This window comes from Oncorhynchus clarkii, chromosome 5 (genome assembly GCF_045791955.1).
Source record: "Oncorhynchus clarkii lewisi isolate Uvic-CL-2024 chromosome 5, UVic_Ocla_1.0, whole genome shotgun sequence".
Lineage (NCBI taxonomy): Eukaryota > Metazoa > Chordata > Actinopteri > Salmoniformes > Salmonidae > Oncorhynchus > Oncorhynchus clarkii.
This window is the reverse complement of record NC_092151.1, coordinates 24,806,118-24,827,242: the sequence shown is the minus strand read 5'-3', so window position 1 is coordinate 24,827,242 and position 21,125 is coordinate 24,806,118. Positions and strand designations below refer to the sequence as shown.

Sequence of the window (21,125 nt, the reverse complement as noted above, 5' to 3'; positions counted from 1 at the left end):
GGGTGTAGGCCAGTGACAAAAAAAAAATCTAAATGAATTTAAAATGTATTAAAGACTAACAACAAAATGTGTAAAAAGGTCATATACTTTCCGAAGGCACCATCTGCCTCAAGCTTCTGTCTCCAGGTTTTTCTCAGGCTTCCTCTTAAATCTTCTCTTCCAAAAATCCTCATCCCCCGGAACCTGTTTGGTGTGGCCCACCGCACTCATAATGCTCTTAATAAAACCTGGCAGCCATATCCATTAGTAGTAAATTTATTGAAAAAGAAAGATACAACCAATTAGATGGATGTTTCACGGTCCAGAAATATGTAACAGAAAGTAAATAATTTTGTATAACCTTTTTATATTCATACCTTTGAAAATGTGCACAAGAGTCACTACTGTACTAACCACATTAAATACATAGGAATAATGTGTAGGTTTCCATCAACATGAAATGGTGTAACAAAATTGATACAGGCTAAAACTACAGTAACTACAGATACAAAACTGAAGTTAAATGTAAAAAGAAAAATAATTTGCAAAATCAACAAAAGGAAAAGAAAACATTGGCAGCAGAATTTGCTTGCATCTCACCCCATTAACAGTCAACCCCAATGCAGTCCCTCCAGAATTGTGTAAAATATATTTAAAACTTAATATTCAAGGTGTCAGCCTTAAACATGCTTAAAAATCCTGCAGATAAAAAATAAAAAGCCACCCGCTTTAATTTTGTAGGTACAGTATAGTACATAACTGTACAGCTTAGTCAACTCCCACCTCAACCCTTTTGCAATCTTGACACCCTTACAGTTGGGCAATTTGATGTCACACCACCTTTCACATACGCATATACCGCTTCCAGAAGAAAAGTATTTAATAGAAAAGGACCATTGTGTTGAAGAGAAATTCATGCCAGAACTGACAGAATCTGCCACTCGTTTGTGGTCAAAACAGATTGCACCTGCCTTTACTGGTCAGTGTCAACTTTACTTCGCCCATCGAAACAGAACAGTGAGATGATTGGTTAGTATTCTCATTGACTTCAAATGTTGTACTCATGATCATTATCAAAAGGTCTTTCCATAACCTGATTCTGCATACAATACACTTGACTAAATGTAACAGAATATAACATTAGATTTCAAATTAGATTTGAATATAAAGTTAATTCAAAATTATTTTTTGTTTTCATAATTGATATCTAGCACTGACAATTATTTTCCTGTAGAAATGCTCAAGAGAAGAAGTCCAGTAGAAACATACATGATTGTGACCTAAGTCCTCTGTCCCCTTTGCAATCAAACTATAGCATGAGGTAAATACATCAAACGTCTCAAATTGTGCATGAACATTTCTCATTTCTGTGGTATCATGTGAGAGGGTAAGGGCAGTCCTATGCTACAAATGCCTTTCGCACAGTGGAAATATTTTTCATGGATAGATATACATTGTTGCTTAGTACAAACTTAATTCAGACCAAGGGCCAGGAAACACTATTACCCAGAACTGAGCACAAAGCCGGTTTGAGAATGACAATGGGAAACAAAACAAGAGCCAGGCTCATAGTAGTGTTTTTTTCTTCTCATAAAAGTTGTTCATAGTGCTTTCGGACACATGTCAACAAACAGACTGGCTTCCTGTCCAATATGTCCTGCACTGAGGGTGAGTTTTAGCAGAAGTTCAGAGTTTGTGCTGGTAAGGAGGTGATGTTAGAGCTGGTTGAAACATGAAGCAGGTGGGTTTCTGTGGGGTTGATTTTAGGTCTCAGTGATGGGCTCCACAGGCCTGAAGGTGATGATTAAACTGGGGATGGAGGTGGGGCGTCTGGGGACGTACGGCCTAGGGGTGGAGGTTGCTGTTTGGGGGAATGGAGACATATCTCCACTGGTCTGGAAGTCCTTTTTGTGGGGGTGGGAGAGGGGGCTCAGAAAGGGGTGGTGGAGGAGCTGGTGTCAGGGAGGGCGCTGGACTGCTGGTCCAGGGGTGAGCTGTCTGCCTGGCGCAGGGCGATGGTCGCTGCCGAGTGCTTGCACTTGGGAGAGCCGCACTCACAGCTAAAGTGCTGTCCCTTGATTTCCCAGAAATTGTCACCGTAGTCAAACCTGAGAGATGAGGGGTTGGAGAGAAATCTTAAATCAAGCAACCTAATCTTGATTTTAGGGGGAACAAAATTATTAAAGGCCAAAAAAAACCAAAGAAAACAGAATTAAACTTAAATATGCTTACAGGGTAATAACTTCCAAAGACTGGTAATAACTTGACCGTGTGCCAAGTAAAACATATTAAAGTGCCTTCAGAAAGTATTCACAAGGTGAAATGGATTTAATTGTCATGTTTTGTTAACGATATACACAAAATACTCTAATGACAAAATGGAAAACTTCAAAAAAACAAATCCTTTCACACCCATTAAACCCTAACTGTTTTAAAGTCACTATTGGCCTCATGATGAAATTGCTGAGGTTACCTTCCTCTCCGGGCAACTGAGTTAGGAAAGACGCCTGTATCTTTGGAGTGACTGGGTGTATTGCTACACCATCCAAAGTGTAATGAATAACTTGACCATGCTCACAGGGATATTCGCAGTACCCTTCTTTGCGAGGCATTGGAAAACCTCCCTGGTCTTTGTGGTTTAAACTGTGTTTGAAATTCACTAATCAACTGAGGGACCTTATACAATTATCTATATGTGGGGTACAGAGATGAGATTGTTGAATTACTATCATGTTAAAAACCTCTTTGGGATAGACGTGCCGCTAGCACCCCACCTCGAAAACATTCGGTGACATTGCAGAGCGCAAAATAATTCAAATTTCGTAATATTAAACATTCATAAAAATACAAGTGTCTTACATTGTTTAAAAGCTTAATTTCTTGTTAATCCAGCCACTCTGTCAGATTTCAATAAAGGCTTTACGGCGAAAGCACACCATGTGATTATCTGAAGAAAGCAACATGCACACAAAAGCATTACATACATTTTCCAACCAAGCAGAGGCATAGCGATAAAATAAATCACTTACCTTTGAAGATCTTCCTCTGGTTGCAATCACAAGGGTCCCAGCTACATAACAAATTATCCTTTTGTATATCCCATAAAAGTCAGTTTAGTTGGCGCGCTTGACTCAGTAATCTACCAGTTTCCCTTGTTCAAAATGCATATAAATGAATCCCGAAAGTTACTAATGAACTTCATCCAAACAAGTCAAGCAACGTTTCTAATCAATCCTCAGGTACCCTAATATGTAAATAAATGATAACATTTAAGACAGAATAGTATGTTCATTACCGGAGCTAAATAATGAAGTGCACGCCCTCACTGACGCGCACCACAACACTACAGCCAAAATGGGAGCCACTTAGAAAAACTACAAATTCCAGCTCATTTTTCAAAAAACAAGCCTGAAACTCTTTCTAAAGACTGTTGACATCTACTGGAAGTCCTAGGAACTGCAATCTGGGAGGTATTATATTCATATTCCCATAGACAGCCATTATAATGAGTGGTGACCTCAAAATTCCCGGATGGATTCTCCTCGGGTTTTTACCTGCTATATCAGTTTTGTTATACTCAGACATTATTTGAACAGTTTTGGAAACTTTAGAGTGTTTTCTATCCAATATTATATGCATATCCTAGCTTCTGGGCCTAAGTAACAGGCAGTTTACATTGGGCACCTCTGTTCAGGAGTAAAAATGTGCTTACTTAGGCTTGTCATAACAAAGGGGTTGAATACTTGACTCAAGAGAAAGCCTGAAAGCCTTTCATTTATGAATTTGTACAAATTTCAAAAAACATATATCCACTTTGACATTATGGGGTATTGTGTGTAGGCCAGTGACACAAAATCTCTATTTAATACATTTAAATTCAGGCTGTAACAACAAAACGTTGGAAAAGTGAAAGGATGGGAATACTCCTTCCTTTTTCCACATTTTGTTACGTTACAGCCTTACTCAAATTGATTAAATACCATATTTACATAAGTGTTCAGACCCTTTGCTATGAGACTTGAAATTGAGCTCAGGTGCATCCTGATCATTTCTATTGATCATCCTTGAGATATTTCTACAACTTGGAGTCCACCTGTGGAAAATCCAATTGATTGAACATGATTTGGAAAGGGCCCACACTTGTCTATATAAAGTCCCACAGTTGACAGTGCATGTCAGAACAAAAACCAAGCCACAAGGTTGAAGGAATTGTCCATAGAGCTTCGAGACAAGATTGTGTCGAGGCACAGATCTGGGGAACGATACCAAAACATTTCTGCAGCATTGAAAGTCCCCAAGAACACAGTGGCCTCCATCATTCTTAAATGGAATAAGTTTTGAACCCGGCCAAACTGAGCAATCAGGGCAGAAGGGCCGTGGTCAGGGAGGTGACCAAGAACTCGATGGTCACTGCCAGAGCTCCTCTGTGGACATGGGAGAACCTTCCAGAAGGACAACCATCTCTGCAGCAATCCACCAATCAAACCTTTATGGTAGAGTGCCCAGACGGAAGCCACTCCTCAGTAAAAAGCTCCCGAGTGGCGTCTCAGTGCTAGAGGCGTCACTACAGACCCTGGTTCGATTCCATGCTGTATCACAACCGGCCGTGATTGGGAGTCCCATAGAGCGGCACACAATTGGCCCAGCATCATCAGGGTTAGGGTTTGGCCGGGGTAGGCTGTCATTGTAAATAAGAATTTGTTCTTAATTGACTTGCCTAGTTAAATAAAAGGTTACAACAACAAAAAACAATAGGCACATGTCAGCCCGGTTGGAGTTCGCCAAAAGGCACCTAAAGGACTCTCAGACCATGAGAAACAAATTCTCTGGTCTGATGAAACCAAGATTGAACTCTTTGGCCTGAATACCAAGCGTCAGGTCTGGAGGAAACCTGTGACCATCCCTATGGTGAAGCATGGGTGCAGTAGCATCATACTGTGGGGATGTTTTTCAGTGGCAGGGACGAGGAGACTAGTCAGGATCGAGGGAAAAATTAACGGAGCAAAGTACAGAGAGATCCTTGATGAAAACCTGCTCCAGAGCGCTCAGAACCTCAGACTGGGGGTGAAGGTTCACCTTCCAACAGGACAACGACCCTGAGCACACAGCCAAGACCATGTAGGAGTGGCTTTGGGACAAGTCTCTGAATATCCCTGACTAGCCAAGCCAGAGGCCAGACTTGAACATCTCTGGAGAGACCTGAAAATAGCTGTGCAGAGACACCTGACAGAGCTTGAGGGGATCTGCAGAGAAGAATGGGAGAAACTACCCAAATACAGATGTGCCAAGCTTGTAGCGTAATACCCAAGAAGACCCAAGGCTGTAATCGCTCCCAAAGTACTGAGTAAAGTGTCTGAATACTTATGTAAATGTGATGTTTTTTATTTGGAATATATTTGCAAACATTTCTAAAAACCTGTTTTTGCTTTGTTATTATTGGGTATGGTGTGTAGATTGATGAGGGGGAAAAAAACAATGTAATCCATTTTAGAATAAGGCTGTAAAATGTAACAAAATATGGAAAAGGTCCAGGGGTCTGAATACTTTCAGAATGCATTGTACATGACCCTTACCCTAGCTCTTCCCCAGCCTTGATGGTCTCGCAGGCGAAGAAGGCGATATGGGGGAAGCGCAGGTCCTGGTGTGTCGTGAACACCCGGCAGGAGAATAGGTTCGGCTCACACATGTGGTTGATGAACCGGCTGATGTTGCCATAGAAACGGGCATCTATGCAGTACACGTCACCCACCTGCAACCAAAGAATACCCATAAATGGATGATAATGAATAAAGCAGGATCTGCTGTGTAGAGATAAAGAGAATAACAAAGACAATTATCAGAAGAATAGAGTGTTTTAGAATCCCCACAAGAAAAGGCCTCAAGCGACAGGAATATATTTAATTTTTGATCACTGGGTAACAGATTGAGTTGAGATAACGAGTTACATTTAGGATTTGTCCTAGTAGCACTGATCCCTACCTTGCTATCCAGGTTGAACAGGTAGGAGTCGTTTTCCCTGACATCTGCCTCTGCATCAGAGATTATCTCCCCCACGTACCTGTGGACAAGAAGTGGGGCCCGGACCCACCAACACCACAAATATCAATGCAGCACCACACAGATGACATTGCATGGGAAATCATTAAGAACTTGCAGCAAAATAAAGCTGAACTATGCATTGTGAAAGGGGTACGTCTGGGACTCACTCGCACACAAAGGTCCCCTGAGGAATTTCCTGCAGTGTCCGGACCCCCCAGCCCATCCGACTGGTCCGGAACATCTGGAGCCGGACCCTGAGAAAAACAAACTTTTTCAGCATTGATGTTCTTACAACACACTCATCTCCCAAACATCATCCTCACATGGATTTGGGAAGTCAAATCAATGAAAACTTTCCCATGAAGGACTGCTGATTGACTGTCATTAAAATACATTTTTTTGATTTAGATGTTCTTATCAATAGGGTTGACAAGTGTTTGCTTGGTTTCATAAATATGGTAGTATGTATAGACAGGAAATTTGGCCGTCAGTGTGACCATGTGAGGCGGTCTTGGTACGGTACCTCAGTCCGTTCTGGACCACACGGTTCTTGCAGGTTCTCCAGCAGGAGCAGGCGTGGTTACACTCGAAGATAAGGGGCGGTTCCTCGCGATAGAACTCGGGGAGCAGACGACCATTCTGAGAACAGTCACGGAACAGAAATTACGATTATGCAAGATCATCACTTTGTCAACAATAGTGAAGTACTCGGCCTTACCTTGTCATACCAACAGCGTAGGCTGAGCTGGCCACACATGCAGCTGCTTGAGGAGCAGTTGTCTTTACACACACAGTACTGTAGACAGCAGGGATGAAAAGAGATGGTCATTTAATCTTTCATGACATGCTATCCCAGGGGTGGGCAGTAAAAATTGTCTTGAGCACCACATTTTTGAAATCCCATTCAGCAGTAGGCCGCAAATATTTCTTCAAACAGATTTGTTTGTCAAAAGCAATTTGCGGGCCAGAAAAAAAAAGTCTAATTTAAAAGTATAGGTTCCTTATAATTCGACATACTTAATCTAGTTTTAGACAGGATTTTTTTTTTTTTGCCATTTACTTTGTTTACCCAAACCTCCCACGGGACAGATTGAATGGGTATGTTGCCCACCCCGGTGCTGGCCTGTAAGCATGATCAACTATATGATGGTCTATCCAGAAACATTACCCACCTGTAAGTGTGTGATGTTCTTGTCTATGTTCATGGGGGAGGTGACACAGTTGTCTGGCACGTATTTATAGTTGTCCGGACAGGGCTCACTATCCACCGAGTTGACACAGGGGACTGGAACTCTCTCATACCCCCGGGCTATGTCTCTGTAGTGTGGAGGGAGATGGAGGCTCAGGTCCCAGTGGACTCAGTGTTAGACTATCAATGCATTATTATCAAATTATCAAAACAAAGGAGGTAGCCACAAGTGAAGGAGAGATAAAAGGAGAAGAAAGGGTACCATGCATTGCCAACGAGAGAAAAATAAATGTCTAAGAGCGTAATGCAGGAGATTATTGTGAGAGAAAATGAGAGAGAACAAGGGATTCTACCTGTTAAGGACCTCCTCCCCCTTGCTGCACCTGGCCTCCCTAATCCTCCTGTTTGTTTGAAGTGTGAGCCACACCCTGGAGCTGCGGCTGCAGCAGTCCGGCGGGGTCTCCCCCTCGCGGTTCTTCAAGTTGACATCCACCCCACGAGACAGCAAGAGTCTGAGGGACCACAGACTTCAACACATCACTTAAGTGTACTAGATGGTGGTTATAATAATGGAGGCTACATCCATACCAGTGCTGTAGATGGCGATTTTATTACTTATTGCTGAATCACCAGAGCCATTTCCCCTCAACCTTTACTCACGTGACACATTCAAGCCTGTTCTCCCGCGCGGCGATGTGCAGAGGGGAGTCTCCATGGATGTTGACAGCGTGGAGATCACACTTGGCCTCTAGGAGGAGCTCAGCAATCTCCACACTGCCAGAGAATGCAGCCCAGTGGAGACAGATGTTCTCCTCCTTCAAAACGACAACAAACAGCAGCAAATTCACAAGTCAGACAAAACAAAGCCATAACAGTCATAGACATAAGTCAGACACAAAGCCATTGAAACAATTTGGCTTGGGGGAGGTCATGAGGACCTTCAGTTGCACATGGTTACTGACCTTGTCCCTGATGTTGATGTCAGCCCCTTTAATGAGAAGCAGCTTCACCTGGTTTAGGTGCTTATACTCCGTTGCCCAGATCATGGCCGTCCAACCGCCATCGTCCTAGAGAGTAGCAACATCATAGCTTTAAGAATGGTCCCCTACAGTACAGGATTGGTTTAAATGTCCTGGATATAACGATGAGCAAGTTCACTAACCTTCTCCAAGAGATTGTATTATAAGAGGGTGAGGATGTATTTCTATTCAAGAGCTCAGAGACCAAGCTTAGGTGGCAGGGTTACCACCACAAGGACAAAGAATGCCATAATCGCGCAATACCTGTAGCAAGGTCAATCACTTCAAATACCACACTGGGGTTCTAAACTGTGCAGTCCCACAGGCATATGGCGTCAGAGGGCCTTTGATGGTGGCATACAAAGGACGAAAGATATCTCCTTTTGAAATGCTAAGCATCCCTGCCACACGTCATTGATATGAGATACATTTTTAGAGGCAAAGAGAAACAACCGTTTTGGAGAGATGGCCAGAATAGAGGTCAAAGGCAACTTACTCGGCAGTGTATAGCTTTACACAATCTAATAGGTTATCACACAGCAGGGGAGCTGCAATCCTAACTAATGCATGCTGGGAAAGAGCTGATAATTCCGCAGCGGCTGCAAAGTAAGAGAATACTATTAGGGACACATGTCGAGTGGATGGGGGCAGCACACCCACCGGGAGGAGAATCAGACCTCTACAGAAAGGCCACTAGTGAGAGGATGACACACAGGCCAGAGGAAAATAGAACTGGATCAACATGAAAGCATTCTTGGTTCTGGTTGACTTCAGTAGTACAACCAACATGTGCCATCCTAAGCCATAACCTTCTTGAGGGACTAAACTTGATTGTGCAGAATTACAATTATGCTCAAATAAACTTGGATTTCACTGGTTTATGACTGAAAAGGACAGAACTCACCTGACAGTTGATGTCTATGAGTCCTGTGGAGAGGAGATGCTCCACGATGTTGTAATGGCCAATCTTAGCAGCTAGGTGGAGACACGTGAACCCCTCCACATCCTGGAAAACAGAGGGAAGTCAACACACATTGCTCCTGTCATAAGATGTGCACTGTAATGCAATGCAACCATCTAATAACCAACCAACAGTGCTTGCATGCTATCAAAATACCCTTACCTACGCCTAAAACAAGAGCGGCACCTACATACAGCAGCATTAAATCCACTACGCCCATGGAGCTATACATCAATAAAACAACTTTGGAGGATGATGTGGAAGTGATATAATGGTGGAAAGAGGGGGTTGGTTGACCCACCTTGTGGCTGGCGATGGCTCCTGCACTCAGTAGGTAGCGGACTGTCTCCAGGTGGTTGTTCTCACAGGCCTCCATCAGGGGTGTGCGCTGGTCCTCATCACAGATGTCCAGGTTAGCACCAGACTGGTAGGTAGGGAGGGACATCAAAACTGGATCAATCTACTCATCAATACTATGGACATGTCCTTATACAATGTCAAAATATGAAAATATTGTCTGATCAAAATTAACACGAGTCCATTATAAGATGTCAATCCATGTTCAACATGATAAGCTGGTGAGTCACACGACAGATACCAGTGAACCCATTCTGAAAAGCTCTATTCTGCATGTCCAAGTAATGCATTGTCTCCCCCATCACTCATCCACTGCCAGGGGGAACCATAGCCAACCATCACCTGAACCAGCAGGTGACAGATCTCCTGGTGGCCTGCCGCAGCTGCTATATGGAGGGGGGTGCGTCTGCTCTGGCTCTCCATCTTAAAGTTAGGGTCCATCCCATCCGCTAGTGGACAGAGATGCAGAAAGATATATATATATTTTTTTAATCACAAAATCCCAACCACAGAACCAGTTATAAAGAGTGAATGGCCAGATAATGACTTTTGTTGATTGATTAATATAAACATCCTGGCCCACTGAGGTTTTACTGAAGGCATCTCCCTCACCCAGCATGAGAAGGACCTTCTGTAGCTCGCCCTGTTTGGCAGAGATGAACAGCTGCTTGGGGTGAAACCGCAGCTTCTTGGGTCTGATGCACGACACATGGAGAAAGTCAGTCAAAGGAATACACACACCCTCACAATAACAGGAAAATCTTGATAGAAAACAGATAGATAATTGAACGTGCATAAACATGAGCAAAGCACACAAGAACGTCAAAAGAATGTACTGTACAATGCACTTTTCACAATACTAATAACAATCTGAAACAATTTAGCCTAACAAGTGCATAGTAGAGCAGCATTCTTCTCAACCCTGAGTGTTGGTAGTGTCTTACTTCTCTGTGTCCAGTGCCAGCAGGATGCTCTCCAAGGTCTCTTTAGGGGTGGTGCCCACTCCTATGACCATCCCGATCCCCACCGCAGGAGGCAGTACTCCGGTTCTGGAGCCCCCAGGGAAGGAGGTGTCCGGTGTGTGCCCAGGGGGGATGGAGAGAGAGCTGTCTGCTCGGCCACTTATATCACCTCCCACAGAGAAACAGGATAGACTGAAACACACACAGAATGCCTGACTACTACAACAGAAGAGTGATACGGTTCAAAGTACCAGTGACCTCTTCTCAGACTGAAAGGGAGGTGTAATAGGAAACCCCCTCTTTCCACCACTATATCACTTCATCATCCTCCAAATATGTTTTATTGATGTATAGCTCCATGGGCGTAGTGGATTTAATGCTGCTGTATTGAAGTGCCCCTCGTTTGAGGCCGAGGTAAGGGTATTTTGATAGCATGCAAGCCTTCTTGGGCCACAACAACCCAGAACAGCTTCAATGGACCTTGGCATATATTCTACAAGTGTCTGGAACTCTATTGGAGGGATGCAACACCATTCTTCCATGAGAAATTCCAGAATTTGGTGTTTTGTTAGAGGTGGTGGAAACCGCTGTCTCAGGTGCTAGAATCTCCCTTAATTGTTCATTTGGGTTGAGATCTGGTGACAGACGGCCATGGCATATGGTTTACATCGTTTTTATTCTCGTCAAACCAATCAGGAACACTCATGCCATGTGGATGGGGGCATAGCCATGGTAGCCAAAATAATGGCCTGCCCAGCATTTTTATACATGACTAAGCATGATGGCATGTTAACTGATTAATTAACTCGGGAACCACACCTGTGTGAAAGCACCTGCTTTCAGTATACATTGTATCCCTCATTTACTCAAGTGTTTCCTTTATTTTGACAGTTATATGTATTGACGAAAATGCTATAGACTGCAATGGATCTCCCCCCCCCCCCATTACTCCAAACAGTGCTGTGAACCTACCCCCCAGTGGTGGTGTCTGCCCTGCCCTCTGTAGCCCCGGGGGTGGCAGGGCCGTGTGCAGCATGTGTGGCGGGCATGGTGGAGGTGGTGTCGGCCTTGGCAATGGTGACCTCCTTGGCCTTGCTGGCCTCCTCTCCACAGTGTGGACAGAAGGTTTGGCCCTTCAGCACCGAGGCACAGGCCCGGTGGAAACGGTGGGAGATGTTGACATCCAGTTGGCACTCCATGAAGGTCCCCTACAACCCAAACACAGCTAGGTCAGTTTGACTACAGCTGGAAAATCCCAGTAGAACTGTTATGTTTAGGAACTTGATCACAAAATTAAGCCCATCGATAGTTCAGTGGTTTACATAGTGCCAGGGGTTTTTCCTAAACACAGGACATGACCAGGAAAACATATTGGTGCCCTAACAAGAACCATCACTATAACTAGAACCAAAGCTTTTACTGGCTTACTACAAGACACTTTCTACTGACTCAGAATTAGATGGTGTTTTCCCATTCCCACCCCAGGGAGGTCCCAGTACTTACAGCCCTGCAGAAGAAGCCACAGCCGGGGCAGCACTGGTGTTTTCCCATGCCGGCCCGGTGGTCCTCACACAGCACCAGCAGCTGCACAGAGTTCGAAGGACGCATCATCTCATGCTTTAGAACCGCACTCTGACATCTGCTCAGCTGTGGGGAGAAGGAAAGAGATTTGAGTGAGAAACAAAGGCTGCACCCCAATTTCCCAGCATTTTCCCAGTGTAGAAAAGAATGGAGAATCAGGAGGCAGCCAAAGATACAGGGAGAGAATGTGGTAAGTGAACATACGGAATGGAATAAGTATAAAAATAGGATGAGGCCAAGCGTCAGGCTCACCTGTCGGTCAAAGCTCTCCGTGGCCATGCATTTCCTGTCGGCCAGTGTGAGGATCTCCCGGCTCTTGGGTGTCTCCATGCGACAGCTGCAGAGGGGTAGCTCCGGCACCATGTCTTCCTCCACACCTCCAGTAACTCCTGCACAGAGGACCATCAACTCAGCTCAGCTCATCCAACAGATGTCAATGTGACCCTTCCTAGACACAGGTTTCCTGCTCTTTCCAACAGTTTATAGAGATTCATTTGTAAAGACACAAATATACCGTAAAGAGCAAAACTCGTCCCTTTTTCAGGACCCTGTCTTTCAAAGATAATTCCTAAAAATCCAAATAACTTCACAGATCTTCATTGTAAAGGGTTTAAACAATGTTTCCCATGCTTGTTCAATGAACCATAAACAATTAATGAACATGCACCTGTGGAACGGTCGTTAAGACACTACCAGCTTACAGACGGTAGGCAATTAAGGTCACAGTTATGAAAACTTAGGACACTAAAGAGGGCTTTCTGCTGACTCTGAAAAACACCAAAAGAAATATGCCCAGGGACCCTGCTCATCTGCGTGAACGTGCCTTTGGCATGCTGCTAGGAGGAATGAGGATTGCAGATGTGGCCAGGGCAATAAATTGCAATGTCCGTACTGTGAGACGCCTAAGACAGCACTACAGGGAGACAGGACGGGCGGCTGATCGTCCTCGCAGTGGCAGACCACGTGTAACACCTGCACATCCGAATAGCACAGGTACAGGATGGCAACAACAACTGCCCGAGTTACACCAGGAATGCTCATTCCCTCCATCAGTGCTCAGACTGTCCGCAATAGGCTGAGAGAGGCTGGACTGAGGGCTTATAGTCCTGTAAGGCAGGTCCTCACCAGACATCACCATCAACAACGTCGTCTATGGGCACAAACCCACCATCGCTGGACAAGACAGGACTGGAAAAAAGTGCTCTTCACTGACGAGTCACGGTTTTGTCTCACCAGGGGTGATGGTCGGATTAGCATTTATCGTCGAAGGAATGAGCGTTACAGAGGCCTGTACTCTGGAGCGGGATCGATTTGGAGGTGGAGAGTCCGTCATGGTCTGGGGCGGTGTGTCACAGCATCATCGGACTGTGCTTGTTGTCATTGCAGGAAATCTCAAGGCTGTGCATGATAGGGAAGACATCCTCCTCCCTCATGTGGTACCCTTCCTGCAGGCTCATCCTGACATGACCCTCCCTCATGTGGTACCCTTCCTGCAGGCTCATCCTGACATGACCCTCCCTCATGTGGTACCCTTCCTGCAGGCTCATCCTGACATGACCCTCCCTCATGTGATACCCTTCCTGCAGGCTCATCCTGACATGACCCTCCAGCATGACAATGCCACCAGCCATACTGCTCGTTGTGTGATTTCCTTCAATACAGGAATGTCCGTGTTCTGCCATGGCCAGCGAAAAGCCCGGATCTCAATCCCATTGAGCACGTCTGGCACCTGTTGGATCGGATGGTGAGGGCTAGGGCCATTCCCTACAGAAATGTCCAGGAACTTGCAGGTGCCTTGGTGGAAGAGTGGGGTAACATCTCACAGTAAGAACTGGCAAATCTGCTGCAGTCCATGAGGATGAGATGCACTGCAGTGCTTAATGCAGCTGGTGGCCACATATAGTTTTCAACTATACCACTACCTACTTCTCTTACTCCCCCATCACCAACTCCTTCCTATAAGGCCTCACTCACCTGTGTGCTGTGGGGAGAGCAGCATTTCATTGGCTTTAAGGTTGAGTGAGTGGAGGGGAACCTCTGTGTTGTCCTTACTCAGGCCTGCCTGGCCCTGGGGCCCTGTGCCTGAAAGGTGAGGAGAGTTAGCTAGCACAGGGAGCAGAAAGTCAGGGGTAAGAGATATCTCCAAGTCTTTATTATAGTCCTCATAAGGCAGAAAGATGGGTTTCTGTACCAGGGAGTCCCTCAGTCTTGGGCTTCCTATTCCGTTTCCTGGATGGCCGGAGCAAGAAGTAGTCTCCCTTTGATTTCTTTTTCAACCTCTTCTTCACGCTGGATTCCGAGCTCTGTGTGAAAGCAGATCAATTGAGATATGTAAAGTTCTATTCTCTCCAATGACCATCAATATATTCCTCACTCTGATGGTGAAACAGACAGAGAAAATGACTGTGCATTGATAATGTTTGGGTTCAGAAAAACACTCCTTCATGCCATTGGATGATGGTCTAATCAGCGGACTCAAAGAAGGTTAAATTGTTGTCAATGATTGTGTGTTCTTACCAAGTCTGACTCGTTCCCCTCTTCTTCACCTTCCTCCTCAGCTGATTCCTCAGAGTCCGGCTCCTCTCCCAGCTTCCCCTGAACAGACAAGTATCACAACACACAATGTCAAAGAGGTTTGGCCATTTGGAAAGGGGGGTGGGGGATTTAATGGTCTACATTATTTGTGATTCGATACCTGTGATACCTATGAATGTAAAAGGAGCATCATTTTATCAAAGTTATCAGCTGGGGTCCAGGTAAAGCAAACTAAGATAATGAAGTCAATAGGTTCCCACCTGAAGGGCAGGGCCTGATGTTTGACTCTTCTCCAGGGCTGTGGGGACACCTTCCTCTCCACCCTGCTCCACCTCTTCCTCCCACTCCTCTCCATCCTCCCACCCTTCCTCCTCCTCCGACTCGTTCTCCACCCTTTCCCCGTTCACGTGTGATACCTCTTTAGACTACAAGGAGGAGCAGAGTAATATTACAACATGACACATAGCTAAATCTCATAATTACAATACATTTATTCTAAAACAGTTAAGATAGTCTACGGAAGTGAGACCTGTGCACTTTGAGTTGATTGAAGTTGACTAAACATCTGCAGCACCGTCCCCTGCCTCAGCACTTTGGTTTTCTTCCTGGGGACCAGACTGTATGTTCCCATCTTCCGTTTCTTCTTCCTCGATGCTGGAAGAGAGCGTTCAATTGAGCTCAAGGAGCCATGAACCTCTTTACAGAAGCTCTCATTCATACTCCTCTGGCTTTTGCAGCCTTGAAACAAGTAAATAGCCTTCAGTAAGCAAAGTCCTGCCATTATATAACTGCATTTCCATTGTTGTGTGTGGACTGTGATGATTATTTGGCTTATACCCCTGTCCCTCCCCTTCCAGGGCCCAGTACGGTCTGTCTGACCTGTCTGGGACTTGGCCGTTGCTGCAGCCGGCACAGCGCGTTGGCTTGGAGGTAACTGGTTCTGGGAGGGGGACGTCTGCTGGGACTTCTCCTCCTCCGGTCCATTCTGACTCTCCTCGTCTGCACCGTTTGGTTCTGTTAATTTCCTGTTTAGAAGCTATGGGGATAAAAAAAAAAAACAGCAGTGAATCAAGTGGTGGCTATGCTTGATATTGTTGTTGCGCTTCCCTCACCAGTTGCAGAACCAATAAAACATGCAATCACTGTCCAATGTGGACTATGTCTCATTCAAAGACGAAAACAATTAATGGACTACCTCTTTACTAGGCTAAAGTTAGTTACCTTTAGTGTCTGGTTGGATGCTGGGATGGACATGGTTTTGCGTGCTCTGTGTATGGCGATGGACTGCGGGGAAGGGGCGGGGGAGTCGTTAGCGGACGTGCCGTTTTTAGTCTCTGCGTCTGAGGTCCCCTGTCCCGACGGGGACCCGGCCTGCTGGGTGTCAGTCCTTATTGCGCCCAGACTGTGGCCGCACCCGTCTGCCAAAGACGGGAAAGTTTTGGCGGCGTGTCCAATCATGGTGGTGCCTGAGGGCAACCAGCTAGTCCTGTGTGGGGCAGCCGTCGAGCCCGTCAAAGACCCCCCCTCCTGCTGCTTGCTGAGGATATATCCGTTACTACCGGTGGTGGAGCCGTGAGGCAGGTCCGTCTCCATCATCCCATTCTCTGTAGCCGCCTGTGACCCGTTGGCCTGGGAGACCAGGGGGGTGGGGTTCTTGTGTCTGTTCCCCAACTCTGCACTCTCATAGGTCCCATTTTGCTCCGCCTCTGCTCTGGGACTGGACTGCAGTCTGGCAGCTACCTCCTCGTCTCTTGATGCATCTATAATAGTAGATATCAGTCACTCACAGTATGGCCTTATGTTAGTTCAAGAGAGGACATACAGGTAACTGCCAAAATAATGAAAACACTTAAGTGAATGAGGGATACAATGTGTATTGAAAACAGGTGCTTAGGTGTGGTTCCTGACTTAATTCAGAAATTAAAATCACATCACGCTTAGGGTCATGTATAACATTGCTGGACATCCCATTATTTTGGCTACCACGGCTATGCCCCCATAGGTTGACAACGTCCCCACCCACAGGGCATGAGTGATCACTGATTGGTTTAATGAGGATGTAAACCATATGCCATGGCCGTCTCAGTCACCAGATCAACCCAACTGAACACATGGGAGATTCCAGAGCAGCGCCTGAGTGTTTTCCACCACCATCAACAAAAAAAAAAGAATTATGGAATTGAGGAAGAATGGTGTTGCATCCCTCCAATAGAGTTCCAGACACTTGTTGAATCTATGCCCAGGTACATTGAAGCTGTTCTGACTTGTGGTGGCCCTATTAAGACACTTTATGCTTCCTTTATTTTGGCAGAGTACACCTTGCCATGTTTAGCTGTGATGACTTAAAAGATGAACTCACCTCCCTCCTCCGCTCGGTCCCCAGGTGACTCCATCCCATCCTCCATGGACTCCCCTTTAACCACTCTGCCTTTGGCCAGACCTGTGGGCTGACAGCACACATATACACTTAACGCCATACACAGCGTCAAGAACACAACTATGGTCAGAGAACGTCCTATACAGCAGCATGCTGGAAAATAAGCAGCCCTGCTATGCACTAACAGAGCCTGTCTCCACATACACAAGTTACAGACTAACAGAATGCACTCATTAACCTAACCTAAGTAGCCAGTCCTTTACAATTTCACCTGATTTTTTAACTTAGCCTGAACATTTCAAAGAATGCGGTAGGTTGAAATATTATTGGAAGCGTATGATCCCCATGGTTGAAATAGCATACAGCAGTAGGAAATTAATCAAACAGTGTCTCCACCTCCAGAGAGCTGCATTCTGAAAAGCTTTACCTACAATGTCTCAAACCTCCAGAAGAGGAATCTCATGCTCAAACAACTTATCGGAGACCTAAGACAATGTGATTGGTAAGGTTAGCACCAGGACCACACATCAAATATGATGGTTATGGTAAAGACCTATTCAGGGAAAACTATCCATAATCTGTTCTTGTTTGCCTTGCATCATTCTGCCTCGTTTCACTGATGCACCTGGCCTCTCTCAATACAAGGTAATGCAATTTTCAATCAGCACCAGAAAACAGCAATGGAAGGAAATTCACCATCTTCCCCTCCCCCGTGACAACCCAGGCCCCAGACCGGCCCCCAGACAGCATTGGCCGTGGAGCATTTATGGTGATAGGGCCTCTGCAGAAGTCGGAGCATTATTGCGCTTCATGGAGCAGCGCAGAACTGTTGTGAAGGAAGTGAGTTTGTGTTTATACAGGACCTCCTGCCGACACCTAGCGTCAACCAGTCATGTCAATGCAGAGTTATAAGGAGCCCTCCGCAACGTTACAGAATTTGAGAGGTGCACAGTGATGCGCTACAGAGTTCATTTTGGTCTCTGCATGCCTCCGGAGGCTCTGCAATTGCGTCACACCATCCATATGGCGCCTCCGACCACATTTTCAGATCAACCATGAATTGGCTTTAAAACCACTACAAAATGTCTACTCTTAAAGCACCCTTCTCTCAGTCTCCAGCAGGGGAGCCACTACACAGAGTCTTATATTAGCTCAAGTTTGTGCTTTGGTTTTGGAGGATATAGCCTAGCCTAGCATTAGCCTTCTTCACCAGCTGTCCACGGCCACCTTCCACCAGTCACCTCAGCCACAGAACGGCCCCCACCTTTTGGCACACAGCTATCAAAAGCTGACGAGGACTGGATCTATTGGATCAGTTACAGAGGCCTCTCGTTTCAATGTGTCCTTCAGGATTAGCCTGGCCAATGCCTGTCAGAATAAAAAAAAGACACCTAAGCCTAGCTGCTAGATTTGAGGGAAGAGGTTTTTGCCATGAGACCCTGCTCTCGTGACCTGGATGCATCTCTAGAATCTACGGGGAGCATCACCTGACAGAGAACATGGTGCTAAGGCTGATAATTCACCATAGAAATAACAAGCAATATAATTTTTGAAGGTAACCCAACCAATAGGCTAATTTCTTAAGTCTGAGCAAAGGGATATGTGAATTGCCTATGACCACTGACACTCCAGTGGACAAAGACACTGGTGTCCTTTGCCAGGCTTTTGACAATGTAGTGATCTGTCTGTAGAGCAACACTTGTAACTCAGTGGTTCTACAGACAAATCTATTAATATTCGGAGCATTCTCTAACTTGTATCCTCTGGGTTATGAGAGAAATGCAATGAAGAAATGAAGAGATGCTCTTTGACTTAGATGTTTTATGAAAAATCACAACCATATAAAAACTAAGTCTTCCGACATTAAACAGATGTACATTTAGCTTTTTCAACAGTTACAGGGTAAATGTGGCTTACTCGTCTGAGTGACTAGCAGCACCCAAGAGCAAGCTGATAACTGTCAGGCTGAGGCACCCAAAGAAGAAGGATCTCCAAGGTATTCAAGGAGTTCCAAGGTGTGTGGTTCGACACTCATCTATATGGGAGGAGGAAAACCGTTTAGTCTTCCTTCATGGTATCAAGAAACCTTCTCTAACCGTGCTTCTCCATGTCCTTAGTCCTCCCCCTAGTGGGTAAAAAGGGAACGTGCCCATTGGAGAGAGAAGAGCGGGGGAGGGGAGAGCTGTCTGCAGAGCTCCGCCATTTCCTAACCAGATTGTTTACTGACACAACGTGGCCAACGCTGCATTTTTCCACTAGGTGGGGGACATAGTCAGGATTTGCGTGGGTGGGGGGGGGTGGGAGCTCAAAGGCAGATCCACCTATGGGTACTAAAATAATTAGCGCACATTAGAAAAGACAGATCAGAATCATTACAGATGTAGGCTACATAATAAAATCCTGTTACAAAAATATATAACTAAACCCAAACAAATTCTGAGATATTGTAAAAAATATAAAAAATGTAAGACAGGCTTTTAAAATGTTGATATCAGAGTCAGACACTGTCATTTAAACATGACTGTGCTTCTATCTGCCAAGTATCTCTAATTGCAGTGAGGTCAGTGCAGCCTATAGGCCTAGCTATCTTGGGTTGTTTCTGATGCCAGACTCCTGAATTATGCTCGTCTAGCTAATGAAAGATGGTGAACGAATAGAAAACATCTACTAACACAGTCCAGCATAGTAAACAATTAAGCCTTCTCCTATTGCAGGTGTTAGACTGCCCATGACAGCAACACCCTAAAGGAAAGTTGGTAGCATGAACAAACAGTGAGGAGTTTGGATTTACACCAAACTGAAAAATCAACTATTGTTACAAAGCCATTTTGAGTGTAAAATACAGGCACCATCACACTGTAGAGTGAACATGGTACGGGACAGCAGAGGCTAGGCTATTATAAAGACCTGGGTCCCGAGGCTGTAGATTGCACAGAATTATTCTGAAGTCATTCCTCTTTCTTCTGTTTCTATCCAATGTCTTTGACCATATGGGACATTTTCCCTGCAGTACCTTATTGGCCCGTTCCTGAAGGAGAGGGTAAGGCTGCAGAGGGAGAAAGAGAGGATTGAAAAGAGGATGGGTCTCAGTCCTAGAGTGCCTGCCTGGCAGGAAGGAGAACCATTCGAGATTACCAGGAAGTCCGATCTCTGCCCTGCACGCAGTCATCTCCAGCCTACTGTAGCCTGCTCCTTTCCCTTGTGTCAATGATCCAAGCACAGCTAATGAGTCCCTTTCGCACAATACGCAATCAATCCATGGAGATTTCTCAAACAGCAGGATCGGCGAAACACCTCGGTGAGACAAAAAATACATTTTCCTAACCCCTGACCCAGGTGAACACAGTGCATTACTAACCATTTCACCACAGGGTAGTAGAGGTTTGCTTCCATATGCAATGTTGCAATCAAAGATCACATAAGGCTGAAAATTCCTTGATTACTGATCAAGCGCTCTGTTCAAGCCCTCTGTCATGGACTCTGGCTGCACCTCCCAGGGGCCAAAGAACTGCCTCCTTTGAGCAAAGACCAGACCAAGCAACCAATGACAGACTAGCAGCCTAAATCTCAATGGCAGGGACGACAAAGCCACAAAATAATACATGGAAATACAGAGCAAGTTCAATGTGTCTCGACAGAGGACGATTCAAAAGCAACCAAGGGGAAAGTGTAGGCTAACGTCTCCTTCCCTGTGGTAAATATGCGCTTGCAGCAAGCATCATACCTGCTTTCTCCTGATGGGCTCCATTGAGGAGAGTGGTTGAGAGGGACAGAGAGAGCGAGCAAGAGAGAGAGAGCGGGAGTCTCGAACGGATTATTCCTCTTTTCCTTGTCCTCTCCACTTGCACACATTAATCTTGTTGGTCATGTGACCCAGCAGCTCCCTCTGTTGGTCTCTCTCTTAAGAGGGCTTCCGCAGAGCATGCTCAGTCAGTTCAAATTTCAGTGGCTCTTTTTTCCCCCGTCTCTCTCGCTCGCAACCTGTTTGCTAATGAATGCGCGCAGCCATTTCAAGAACAGCAACAAAAAATGAGGGAAGGTAGCTAGGCAAGGGGCCAAAGAGGAGAGCTGCACGTGAGTCAGAACCCTAAATACCCAACATATGCTCTCCTTCACAAGGACAAAG

At 45.4% G+C, this 21,125-nt stretch overlaps 1 protein-coding gene across 1 annotated transcript; it reads right to left on the bottom strand.

The window, feature by feature from the left end:
* Positions 1–239: 239 nt before the first annotated feature.
* LOC139408562 (histone-lysine N-methyltransferase EHMT1-like) lies at positions 240–20,844 on the bottom strand. The gene is made up of 27 exons (XM_071152612.1): positions 20,724–20,844; positions 16,982–17,069; positions 15,844–16,382; positions 15,502–15,658; positions 15,152–15,276; positions 14,883–15,047; positions 14,605–14,682; positions 14,279–14,390; positions 14,062–14,169; positions 12,340–12,476; positions 12,010–12,153; positions 11,479–11,714; positions 10,489–10,698; positions 10,157–10,239; positions 9,887–9,993; positions 9,489–9,611; positions 9,131–9,232; positions 8,170–8,274; positions 7,868–8,022; positions 7,561–7,719; positions 7,191–7,335; positions 6,737–6,814; positions 6,542–6,657; positions 6,186–6,272; positions 5,959–6,037; positions 5,553–5,728; positions 240–2,087 (listed from the first exon to the last, which is right to left on the bottom strand). Exons 1-27 carry the CDS (start codon positions 20,745–20,747, stop codon positions 1,910–1,912), a joined length of 3,816 nt encoding a protein of 1,271 aa, XP_071008713.1. The 5' UTR covers positions 20,748–20,844; the 3' UTR covers positions 240–1,909.
* Between the last annotated feature and the right edge of the window lie 281 nt (positions 20,845–21,125).

Coding starts and splice junctions, on each gene's coding strand:
- LOC139408562 (XM_071152612.1), bottom strand. CDS start 20,747: ATGGAGCCCATCAGGAGAAAGCAG. Junction 17,070..20,723: donor AGCCCATCAGGAGAAAGCAG/GTATGATGCTTG, acceptor GTGTGCTGTCAG/CCCACAGGTCTGGCCAAAGG. Junction 6,815..7,190: donor AGAACATCACACACTTACAG/GTGGGTAATGTT, acceptor TGCTGTCTACAG/TACTGTGTGTGTAAAGACAA.